Source organism: Diaphorina citri, unplaced genomic scaffold, assembly GCF_000475195.1.
Source record: "Diaphorina citri unplaced genomic scaffold, Diaci psyllid genome assembly version 1.1 scaffold525, whole genome shotgun sequence".
NCBI classification, from domain to species: domain Eukaryota; kingdom Metazoa; phylum Arthropoda; class Insecta; order Hemiptera; family Psyllidae; genus Diaphorina; species Diaphorina citri.
In genome coordinates, this window is record NW_007377959.1 from 97,876 (window position 1) to 109,868 (window position 11,993).

Here is an 11,993-nt window from a genome sequence, read left to right on the forward strand (position 1 = left end):
GAATCTATGTTGTGGACGCTGGACGCAGTAGACATCGATGGCCGGTCGACTATATGTGGACAGTGTCCACTGGACACACCCACACCCCACACACCTTTACACTCTAACAGAGTCTAACATATTGATAGATTCTGACGTTGGGGGAGGGGTTTTTTTTAATTGACTCTGTACACCAGGGCCTCAGGCATTCTCTTCCGCCCAACCTCCCAACTCTGCCTACCTACCTGTTCCCTCACATAATGAAGTACCTAGGTATCTTACTTAGGACGATTCTCTGTTGAATATCTTTGTTTTATTATTATTGTCTTCTGCTTCTTCTTCCTCCTCGTCTTCTTCTTCTTTTTCTTTCTTCTTCATCTTCTTTTTTTTCGATTCGGTTTTCTATCTCCGTATAGTTGTTCAGTTGTCGCTGCCCCCAAGATATGTATCTTCATTTTGATCCGATGCCAACAAAATAGAACGCAATCTCTCTCTCTCTCTCTTTCTTTTTTCTTTATCTCTCTCTTTCTTTCTTTTTCTCTCTCTCTTCCTCAGTTCTTTCTTACTCGCTTTTCTCTCTCTCTGTCTCTCTCTCTCTCTCTCTCTCTCTCTGATCTTTTTTTTTTTCTTGCTTTATTTTTTTTCTCTCTTTCTCCCTTTTTTCCCGCCTCTCTCTCTCTCCTTGTTCCTCAGTTCCTTCTTACTCTCTCTCCCCCTCCCTCTCTCTCTCTCTCTCTCTTATTTATCTGTCTTTTCCTTCCTCTCTTTCTTTAGTTCTCTCTCAGTTCTTTTCATTCTTTCACATCTTTTTCTTCTCTCTCATTTCTCTTCTCTCTTAGCTCTTTCGGTTCTTTCTCTCCTCCTCCTCTTCCTCTTCCTTCTTCTTCATGTGGTGTTGATAATGTGCTGTCTGAGTCTAGAGGTCTAAGATTACTCAAAAACATCCGGTGTTGTCCTGAAGGAAACGCCAAATACAAATATAGGGGGACCAGGGGAATGGAATCGATTTAATAGAAACTTAAGGTAGAAACACACTACTATCACGTCACGTGAGATCATGGGAAGTCAGAAATATGTGGTTGGAAGGTCTCCCATAATATAGTGGATGATTTCGTCCACGTTAGCTACACTGCGCTGACGTGATAATAATAATAATAGACTCTTGAGTGGAAGGCAACCACTAAAGACTTTACCTGTTTATAATATTCTCAAAACCACATCACTTCCTATCATTTCACATCAACATGATTCCATTTATTTTTAAATCTCTCCAAATCTACCTCAGTGTTGACATGTAGGTAAAGCAGACAGTTGTCTAGGCAGAAAATATAAATACGCTCTTCAATTTTGTTTCCACCTCAAATATATTTCGACTTGGCCTCTCAATGCTGCAGTGAACACTAAAGTTGTGACATAATAACACAAAGAAACTGCATTTACATTTGCATTTTCTACCTTAAGTTAAAGTATGTTAGTTTTAGGTCAGACACAATGCTGCAGTGAGCATTAAAGTTGTGACATAATAACACAAAGAAACTGCATTTACATTTGCATTTTCTACCTTAAGTTAAAGTATGTTAGTTTTAGGTCAGACACTCACACTCAGACCGATGTGTGTGGCGTGAAAAGCTTCCAGACCTAGGTCTCTCGCACGGTCTGACAGACCTATGTCTCTCGCACGGTCTGACAGACCTAGGTCTCTCGCACGGTCTGACAGACCTAGGTCTCTCGCACGGTCTGACAGACCTAGGTCTCTCGCACGGTCTGACAGACCTAGGTCTCGAGCTTTTTCCGCCACACACTTTTCAACTGCCGCAGTTGAAATCAGTTGTAGCTAGATCATAATATATCTGTTGTTAGGTATTTGCTTGATATTCTTCACAATTAGTGGGTACCTACATACGAATAGATACCTATCTCTAATAATCTACTTACATAGGTACAATAATCTGGTACATACATTTTTTTTTTTTTTTAAGGAAAAGCTTCATTCATTCTGCCTGTCACTCAAAAATCGCGATTATGTTCGCGGATTTGGCGATTATGTTCGCGGATTTCGCGATTTTGTTCGCGGATTTTGCGATTATGTTCGTTTGTTTCTTACAAAAATCATGTAAATCAACGTATCCAAAAGGAAATGATTGGTAACCAAATTAATTCATTTCCTTGGCTGTTGGCTCTATCCTGTTGTACAAAGGTGGAACTATAGGTAAAAAAAGAGCAGGAAACATTTTGTGACAAAACTCTTCTCCCTTCTTCGCCAGCCTAGTTAGCTTGGTTGGTAGCGCATCTGCCTTGTAAGCGCTAGGCCGCGGGTTCGATTCCCATCCGAGGAGGATTTTATCCTGAACGGATAATGTTCATTCTCGGAACGACTGGCTTTCTCCTATTCTCTCTTCTATGTCGGGACGATAAGACCTTAGCAGTTGGACTTCATTCTATCAAACATCTTCGAAAAATCCCTTCTTCTTTCACACTACTATAAGGATTTTCACTCTTAAAAAAATAAAATAAGATTAAAAAAAACCAATACCTTATCCTTGTAAGATATTATTCTTTATTGTTTCTCATCTTCTTCTTTCAATTTACCTTTGTACCTATTTAATTTGGGGTTGGCATTTCCCTCGTTTTAATCTCTCCCTCTTCAATCCTCTATTCAGCACCTTCTCTCTTCTCCATCCCTATTCCCTTCGTTCCCTTAAATCAAGCTACGCCGAGGAAGGCCAATAAATGGATGGGTGACTTAAACATTATATTGGGAATAAAGGGAGAACGGGCTCTAGTCTTGATTCGCTCGAAGAATAGAGACTTGTATAGACATACCAAATGTCTTGTGAGTGACTCTTTCCTTCAAGGTCATTGATTTATAAGTCAAGGTCGTCTGTCGTTTTCCCAAGGTCACATGAGCTTCACTAGCAAAAAAACTGTCTTGGTAGCGTAGTGGTCAATACGCTCGCCTGGTAAACAGGAAGGCGCGGGTTCGATCCTTGCCCCTAGGTATTTAATTTTATCCTCATTTATTTGAGAAATTGACCACAAAATCATGGAGCTCTAAGGGTTAGGTGGTAGAGAACGCCTTCGGCGTCAATCATACGGAATGGGCATGTTACGACACAGACCTCACAAGTATAATGTAGCAGTTGTTTCATTGCTACGAAATAAAAACGGCGTATTGAAAGATCATATTGGCCACACCTATCAAAAGATCTTGTAGATAAATACCTCATATAGGTATCCTATTATGTTGTAGGTATCTAGATATGTGTTATTGAACAAATTAGGTAGGTACATAGGTGCTGATTTTCTCTAATCACGATCGAATAAACTACGGGCTAAAAAATTCCCGGAGCTCACGAGTATAATGTACCAGTTGTTTCATTGCTACGAAATAAAAACGGCGTATTGAAAGATCTCACCTATGTTGGCCACACCTATCAAAAGATCTTGTAGATACCTACAACATAATAGGATACCTCATATACATAGGTATCCTATTATGTTGTAGGTATCTAGATATGTGTTATTGTTACATACAGCATACAGACCAAACTGTTTTCGAAAATAATAGGTCATACATAAATATGTATGAATTTCACCATATTGTTGTGTTTTGTCCAAATGGGAGCTTTGTTCTCTACATGGATAGATTTGGCTCGTTAGAAACAAACTATTTTCCTCCCTCTCCTGCACCTCTCTGTCCTTTTTCCCCTCCCTCCCTCCCTCCCTCCCTCCTTTTTTCCCCTCTCTTTCGTCTCTCCCTCCCTCTCCCTTCTCCTCCTTTTCCTCTTCTCTGTCTATCCTCTTTTTCCCCTCCCTTACTCTCTCACCATACAGCATACAGGCCAAACTGTTTTCGAAAATAACAGGTCATACATAAATATGTATATGAATTTCACCATATTGTTGTGTTTTGTCCAAATGGGAGCTTTGTTCTCTACATGGACAGATTTGGCTCGTTAGAAACAAACTATTTTCCTCCCTCTCCTGCACCTCTCTGTCCTTTTTCCCCTCCCTCTCTCCCTCCTTTTCCCCCTCTCTTTCGTCTCTCCCTCCCTCTCCCTTCTCCTCCTTTTCCTCTTCTCTGTCTATCCTCTTTTTCCCCTCCCTTACTCTCTCAAAAACTATCGAGTATCGATAGTCAAGCCTCAACTATCGATAGCGTTCGATAGTTCTCCTCCTCTACTTGTGAGGACAAAAGAGTAGCTACTTTAATCGAGTGGGGACGAGTGGCATTACCAGTGTAAAAAGATTATTGAATTATGTAAATTGATTGCAAAGGAAGCACTAACTTGATAATTCTATGTTTTCCACAAAAGTTGTGGAAAAGGCTCTGCTTTACCACAAAGAATTTGAGATATGATTAAAAAAAAAAAAATCTGGTGTGAACATTACACGACTTTCCTCATCCTATTGAATTATGCTTATTTTGTGTGTTCTTGTTTTTATAGCCAAACTTTTACAATATCTCTAACCGTTTAGTCGATATAGGTGAAAACCGCCAAAAAGCGGTCGAAATACCGCCAACCGCAGCACCAATCTCAACCAAACGTTTTGAGTTGCATCTTTGTCACATTTGTGAACTACATACCAAATTTCAAGTCTCTAGCTCATACCGTTCCTCATATATTGTTAAATTACACCGAAAACCACCAAAAAACGGTAAAATGCCGCCAACTGTTGCACCGATCTTAACCAAAAGTTTCGTGTCGCATCCTTGTCACATTTGACACCTACATACCTACCAAATTTTAAGTCTCTAGCTCTTACCGTTCTCGAGATATTTTGTTTACAGACAGACAGACACACAGACACACACACGGATCAATGGCTGAAACTTTGGATTTTGGCTCTAGGGACCTCAAAACGTGTTTTGACACTAAAAACTGACCATCGAAATTTTGACCCGATTACATTACTTTCCTTCCTATAGGATTTTGAAATCAAGACTAGAGCCCGTTCTCCCTTTATTCCCAATATAAGGTTCAAGTCACCCATCCATATAGGATAAGAAAAGTAAAAAACGGGATTTTATGATAAATAATTTTATTCTTGATTTGAAGTGCTCTTTTATCTAATCCAAGTAAACTTAAGTTCTTCTTGAATAAAGCCTTCAGTTTAGTGAAATGGACTTTACTTAGAGGCAATTAATTAGATAGGTACGTTAGTTTTGCTAATTTAAACATATTATAAGTAAACACTTTTGTTTTACATCCTTGTGAACTTTGATCACATTATATGAGCATACACTTATCTATTTTCTCATCTAAAATAATAAAAAAGTACATGAATACAATGTAGTTGAACTTATTTACTTAGTGTGCTCTAAGGCTAGCTCCCATGGTGGTCACTGCGCTCGCCTTGCACACTGGAAACCCGGGTTCGATTCCTGGTGTGGTCAAAAAATTTGTATTCTGCAAATGATTGATTCCGTGACTGGCTGTTGCGGGGCCCACTCAACCTCGTGAGGAAAATAAGTAGCAAAATAGCTATGTAATATAAATGCGTATAGCGACCAGTGCCAGCATGGTAGGTAAATATTGGGTGTTAGGTTGAGATTGCTAAGATATTTGGAAAATCCTACAATGCTGCAGTGAGCACCAACATTTATTTAGTTCTGCTATAGTCTAAGGTACTTACGATGTTACATTCCCTATGCATTAGTACAATACAAACTTACCAAGTATTACTTAAGTGTGTGAGAGTGTGTAGTTGTGTGAAACAATGAACACATAAAATTAATAAAGATCAGACTCAAGATTCTTTTAATTCTACCTGCCTACTATCCGCATAAGTTATGGGCATAATTTTGCAATCTTGTAGTGCACTGTGTAGGTGTATAAGTTGTAAAACATAAAATATATGAACAACCATCATGAGTAAACATAAACACATCGGGTGTGAACATCACACGACTTTCTTTTACGTTACAAAACGTACTTGTTAAAATGTTGAAAAAAACGTTGAAATTTTGTTAAGGTTAGGTAGTAGGTAAGTACCTAACCTAATACCTACCTATTAATCTCACTTTTCCTCATTTTAAGGGCTTAAATAATGTCTTTAGAGCTGTGATCTCACTTTTAAGGGGGTAAACTCCCATACTTTTTGCGATATTACACTATCACCAGCAAAAATACACTTTTTTGTACTCAGGGAACCGTAAAAACGGATATTTCCACCCATTTCCCGATTTTGGAACTTTGAACCGTTCGTAACCCTTTCTCATTTCCTATTGTAGGTTTCGATGGCAACTTGGGATTAGATTTATGTACATAATATGTTATATCTTGAAACTTGAAAATAAATATATTTAAAAAATGTTCCCTTTACAGAAGGTAATAGTAAGTAAGTAAATCTCACACAATGCATGAATTCACAATAGGTACTTGGGATTACACCCTGAGTGTGAGTGAAAACAGTGTTAATCTTGTGTTGGAATAATAATTTAATTAATAATATGATGTCATATTATGTATTTAACGATCTAGTTCAGTAATTCATTTTATGCTGTGGAGATGTCACATTGTGCGATGGGTTTAATCATTTTAATCTCCTTATTGAACAAGCGAAATGAGGTGTCTCCTCGAAATGAGGTCCATGAAATTGTTTGGTCTTAAAGGCGTTTTCCGAAGGACCAGGCAAAAAACAAGGAAGGAAATAAGCTGGCGTCTTACCTTTAGAATTCAGAGGGTGGTTTTTTCAGCGTGCACGCGATTTCGGAACTTAATTTTCTCGGCAATCTCGGCATGGTTGGCGAACGAACTGATAACTCATAACTGATGCTTTTGAACTCGACACAGCGGCAATACGATGTCGACACAGAGACAATACGTAGACGTCTCAGAGGCAATATAAATCGACGCCAGGAGGTAAAGGAAGGTAGGACAGGCGGGAGTAATTAAACTTAAAAAAAAGTGGAGCCATACACAATAGCTTTACAGGCCGTAGAATCAATAAATCTTCAGTCAGCTCTTTGTTTGAATTAATCCCGTGTATTGGGTAATTTTTTGCACAAAGGCAGTGTGTCAGTGTCAATAATTACAGTAAGGCTTTCTAGTTTTTTTGTGCCTTTTACAAAAGAATTAAATAGATCATCCACTTTTATCGAAAAAAAAGTCACCTGTTAGGAGTTTCTCCTTTGAATTGGGAATTTTTAGACTCGTTTAAAAAGAAATAGAGGATTAGTGAAATTTCAATGTCGTTCCTTGGAATTTGAATTCCTCTTTGATCGATCTGATACTCTTGGTGTAATCCTTTTTGAACAGGACTCACAATTCTCCAAAGTCTAGCAAGTCTCGTAGATGAAGCATCTTGGGCTTGAACCCAAGATGAAGCATCTTGGGCTTGAACTTTTGGGGCAGTTGCCCCTACATCTAATGCTGGGTCCAGACTTGTGCAATGCAACGTGCAATGCAATGAAATTCGTTAGTTTGGACGTGTTTGAGAAAGTTGCAGCAAAGTTTTTTGAACATTGCAGCAAACGTTTGTGGGTATCCGAGAGGTTGGCGGTTTTCTGGCAAATGTCTTTGATGTGCGTTGCACTAGTTTGGACGTGTTTGCAAAGCATCGTGCAATGCAATGCAAATGATGTACCTACTATAGGCCATTACTAGTTGAGTATCGGTACAAAAATTCTCGGATACATGAAAAACGTTCGCATTCGTCACATTTGATTTTACTTGCAACGTGCAATGCAAATGTTTTGCACGTTGCTTTGCACGTTGCATTGCACAAGTCTGGACCCACCATTAGGGGTGAACTAAATTCCTTTCTCCACTATTTCTCGCGAAAATTCCCATTGTTTACATTTCCTTCCAGTAAGTTACTGATAGACGTAATGTGAGTACAGTCATACAGTGTTACTCAGTAAATAATCGGCTGATGATTCATGAGTGCCTTATACTCAGAATATACAGGGTGGTCAAGTGTTTTGTATACGGAATGGTCGAGTGTTGAGACTGTTCGATTACTGGAAATCCCAACTTCCCAACCGAGGCGAGGTAGAGAAATCTGTCTCAATATAATTTAAGACGTTGATCAATGATCACAAAATAGTATTAAGATGGCTTTCCCGAACTTACCTTTTAGCCCCAATCAGCCCTGTTAAGCTAACAGGCCTTCTAAGGGCTGAAAAAATATTGGTGAAATCCACCATTCGTGTACTTCAGAGCGAAGAGACTTTTCAGTCCTAGGCTGGTAGTAAATATACCTAAACCTATAAACAAAGCACAGTTTATCATTATTACAAATTCTTTATTTAGACTGTCAACGTAGGAGTGAGGTGTCTCTTATTGTCAGCAGTTTCAATATTTTTTTCTTTATTTACACTTTCTTGTCTATTGGGAATATACCCAATTTTTTTGTTGCTATTAAGGTGTGTCCAAACATAGTTGACTGGCCGTCGATCGACGAGATGAATCTATGTTATTGAGTTGTGGATACACCTTTACAATAATAAGTGAGATATACCTTATTATTTTCTAATTGTACATATGTACCCATACCTTTGTACCGTTTACATATGTACCTATACCTACAAACCTACATAGTATAGAGGAAATTATTTATGAGGAGATTTTTTTCGTACTTGTCATTGGGAGAATGAGTGAGTAGCACTGATTTTTTTGGGTGTTTGGAGCTGCCCCACAATACATGATTAAGAACTTACGCAGTATGTCACCCTTGAATATTTTCCCGGTCAAAGGGGAAAGTATGCAATGACCAGGCGAGAAACTTGGTTGGAAAACCTGAACACCCCTTGACCAATTGTAATTATGTACTTATATTGTATTGTAAACAAAATTATAAACAATAAAATAATAATAATAATCTCTCCCCGTTTCGGTTTCAGTTTCCGCGGGGTGCGCGGTGACCCTCCGCCCCCTCACCACCATTACGCCCCAAGTCCGGTCGATCTGAAGCCCCTGCCCAAGGAGCCCGAACCGGAGGAGCGCACCGGCAAGAAGCACTCGAAGTCCGCCAAGCACAGCGGCGCCCCCAAGGGCTCGCGAAGCACCAGGCGGCCCGAGGCGGAAAAGCCGGTCATTTCCAATCCGACCAACTTCGAGCATACGGTGCACGTCGGCTTCGATGCGCACACCGGCGAGTTTACGGTGAGTTGTGCAACGCGCTTTTTCTGTTTTCGAGGTTGGTAATGGCTACATTAAGAAGCGCGCATACTTGGGCTAAAAACATAGTGGAGCGGATAGCAAAGAGCATAGAGTGATCGCTTTGAAGCCAACTGGTTTTGGCTAAACAAAATTTTCCGAGTGGGATGCCCTTCGAACTCAACCTTCGCCATTGATATAGCGTGAGGAAATTTGGGCTAGTCTTCTCCCTGTTTATAGTCCCCTAGCTAGACGCTGATCTACTCTCTGTTTATAGTCCATTTTCAAGTTTTTGCTGTCTAAGAATCGTTAATTCGTTTAAAAGTGAAACTTTAGGGGTGTTTCTTTTCTTTTACGCGGGGTTTTATTTACTCGTACGTTATTTTTCTCCATTAAATAATGACAGTTTGGTAAAAAAAAGTTTCTCTGAACTTTCAAGTACCGTTTTCAAAGCTATGTGTAACAAGACGTTCGGACATCCTGTATAACAAGACTATTGGGATCACCCTGTATATATTCGACATGTGTGATGCCTCAGGCTGCTTGATGAAAGAGGTATTAAAAACACGGATATTTGCTTCTCTCTATCAATCATCAATCCTTCTCCATCATTTTTTAAATATATTTTTTATTTTTTTTTTTCTCCAATTTATTGTACCTACCTACCTATGACGATAACACAGGTGCTGACTGTGTGCTAGTCTTACCCCATATATTGGAGTATTTGCAATCCGGGTAGTGTTATCAACCACAAACGATCCCTTCGCCAAACTTTCCCTATCTCCCCCTCCCTCGCCCTCCCACCATGAATTTGTACTTTTCCTTAAGGTGTGTCCACACCATGGTCGATCGATGTTGTTTGAACCGTCCACACTGCCTCGACAACATAGATTTATCTCGTCGATCGACGGCCGGTCGACTGTGTTTGGACACACCTTTTTTTAGACAAGTTTGATAGAGGGAACTGTAACCTGTAACTGCTATGGTCTTATCGTCCCGAAAGCGAAGAGAGAAGACAGGACAGGAGAAAGCCAACCGTTCCGAGAACGAACCTTATCTGTTCAGGATAAAATACACCCCCGGCAGGAATCAGACCCGCGACCTAGCGCTTACAAGGCAGACGCGCTATCCCCCAAGCCAACTATGCTGGGTCAAAATTCTTTGATTTGTACTTCATGTGGGTTTCCTTTCGAGTCGACTATTCGACATCAACTGTCTGTAGTGTGGACGCACCTTAAGACTCCCTCTGACCCCCAACTTCTTCCGAACAAACCAAACATCAGGTTAACATCTATGCTTTTCCAGCTTTTCCCATATTATTGCCCCAGTCCCCCCAAAAATCGAACCATCTATACTTTTCTCTAACTATAATGTTTCTTTCCCTTTCTCTACTTTTATTCCTTTCTCCCCTTCCTCCATCCCCTCCGTCTCTCTCTCTCTCCTTTTCTCTACCTCCCTTACCTCTCCCAATCTGTAATGTCCCGCCTACACTAGGTACTTCTCCCACCCTGCCTATCTCGTCCCCCTTTCCAAGGAAGTTCATGTTGAAAAGTTGTTCCATTGAAAAAACTACATGGAAAATTCTCACTTTTAATTATTGTTAGTATTGGAATGGTTTCAGAAAAGTTTCGCTTGCTTTCCTCGGGATTTTCACAATGTTTGAAATTCTTGCAAGAATGTAGACCTGTAGAGAAGTTTTTCCTGATTCTTGGTGCGGGAATCGCGGGTTCGATTTCCGCCTAGTTAGTCTCATGTTAACCTTGCGTCGATTGAGATGGTATTAAATCATGCTTCAGTTTAGCAATGGCTGTCTTTTGTCTTCAATTTCACCAAAAGGAAGCACTAATCTTACATACCTTGGAATATTGATAGATAGATACCACATACACAAGATATAAAGTTGTATGGGTCAGCTCTCATCTTCTCAATCTATCATAGAAATTAGAAATCATAGACCCACTCTCCTAAGTCGAATGCTACAAAGAACCCATCCCACAGGATAATGCTCCTTTCCATTATGATATCTCTTCTTGAGCTAGCTTTGTCATTGGAACATTTACTTTCCTGAATTTCCCTTTCATTCTTTTTACTTTCTATTATTTCTCTTCGACCTTCGTGTTCCTCCTCTTCTTTTTGTTCATCCGAATCCTTTTGCTCTCATGTTTCTGAGGACGTAGTACAAAAGTTGTACCGTTTTTCTTAAAAAAAAAAAAAGAAAAAAAGACTCCGTCTTTGCTTTCAGGGTCGATGTGTAGCTGACGTTTTGATTTGGTCTGTTCTTCTTGCATGGATTCTCATTGTTAATTCTTATTTACACTCGTTATTTTTACAATTATTGTGGCATTTAGCTTCCATCTTGTAACAAATTTGTGATCACTTTTATGGGTCGATTGACGGCACATTAATACTTTCAATGCTCGTTCCTTCACTGGGTTTGTCGGACAAACTTTGTCCCTACACAGCCTTGGTGTGGGCTTTTCGTGTGTATGTTTTAAAGGGTTAGGAACACGAGCTTCGAAAACAATACACCTGAAGCTTTCTTTCACATGATTGCCATTTATTTTTCCCGATTTTCTTTTGAAACATAATCCACTTTATTCTTAAAGGCAAGAAGGTATAAAAGAAAGCCTATTCAAAGGCTGAGATACAGAGAAAAAAATGGAAAAGAAATTGTACCTAAGCCTTTTATTATCTCTAATTCTCAAAAAAGGATTTTCGGAAAAAATAAGGAGAAATTTGAATGTATAGAATGGCAATCATGTGAAAGAAAGCTTCAGGTGTATTGTTTTCGAAGCTCGTGTTCCTAACCCTTTAAAACATACACACGAAAAGCCCACTCCAAGGCTTAGGTGTAGGGACAAAGTTTGTCCGACAAACCCAGTGAAGGAACGAGCATTGAAAGTATTAAGG

General features: G+C 39.5%; 1 protein-coding gene across 1 annotated transcript; it reads left to right on the forward strand.

Moving 5' to 3' along the window:
* The first annotated feature begins 6,755 nt into the window (after nucleotides 1–6,755).
* Nucleotides 6,756–9,155, forward strand: LOC113467687. The gene is made up of 3 exons (XM_026824020.1): nucleotides 6,756–6,855; nucleotides 7,934–7,976; nucleotides 8,828–9,155. Exons 1-3 carry the CDS (start codon nucleotides 6,756–6,758, stop codon nucleotides 9,129–9,131), a joined length of 447 nt encoding a protein of 148 aa, XP_026679821.1. The 3' UTR covers nucleotides 9,132–9,155.
* Nucleotides 9,156–11,993: the final 2,838 nt, after the last annotated feature.

Excerpts from the sequence above, each read along its gene's own strand:
- LOC113467687 (XM_026824020.1), top strand. The coding sequence starts at position 6,756 with ATGCTTTTGAACTCGACACAGCGGCAATACGATGTCGACACAGAGACA. Across the intron at positions 6,856-7,933 it reads ACGCCAGGAGGTAAAGGAAG|ACTGTTCGATTACTGGAAAT; the intron begins GTAGGACAGGCG and ends TCGAGTGTTGAG. Across the intron at positions 7,977-8,827 it reads AACTTCCCAACCGAGGCGAG|TTTCCGCGGGGTGCGCGGTG; the intron begins GTAGAGAAATCT and ends TTTCGGTTTCAG.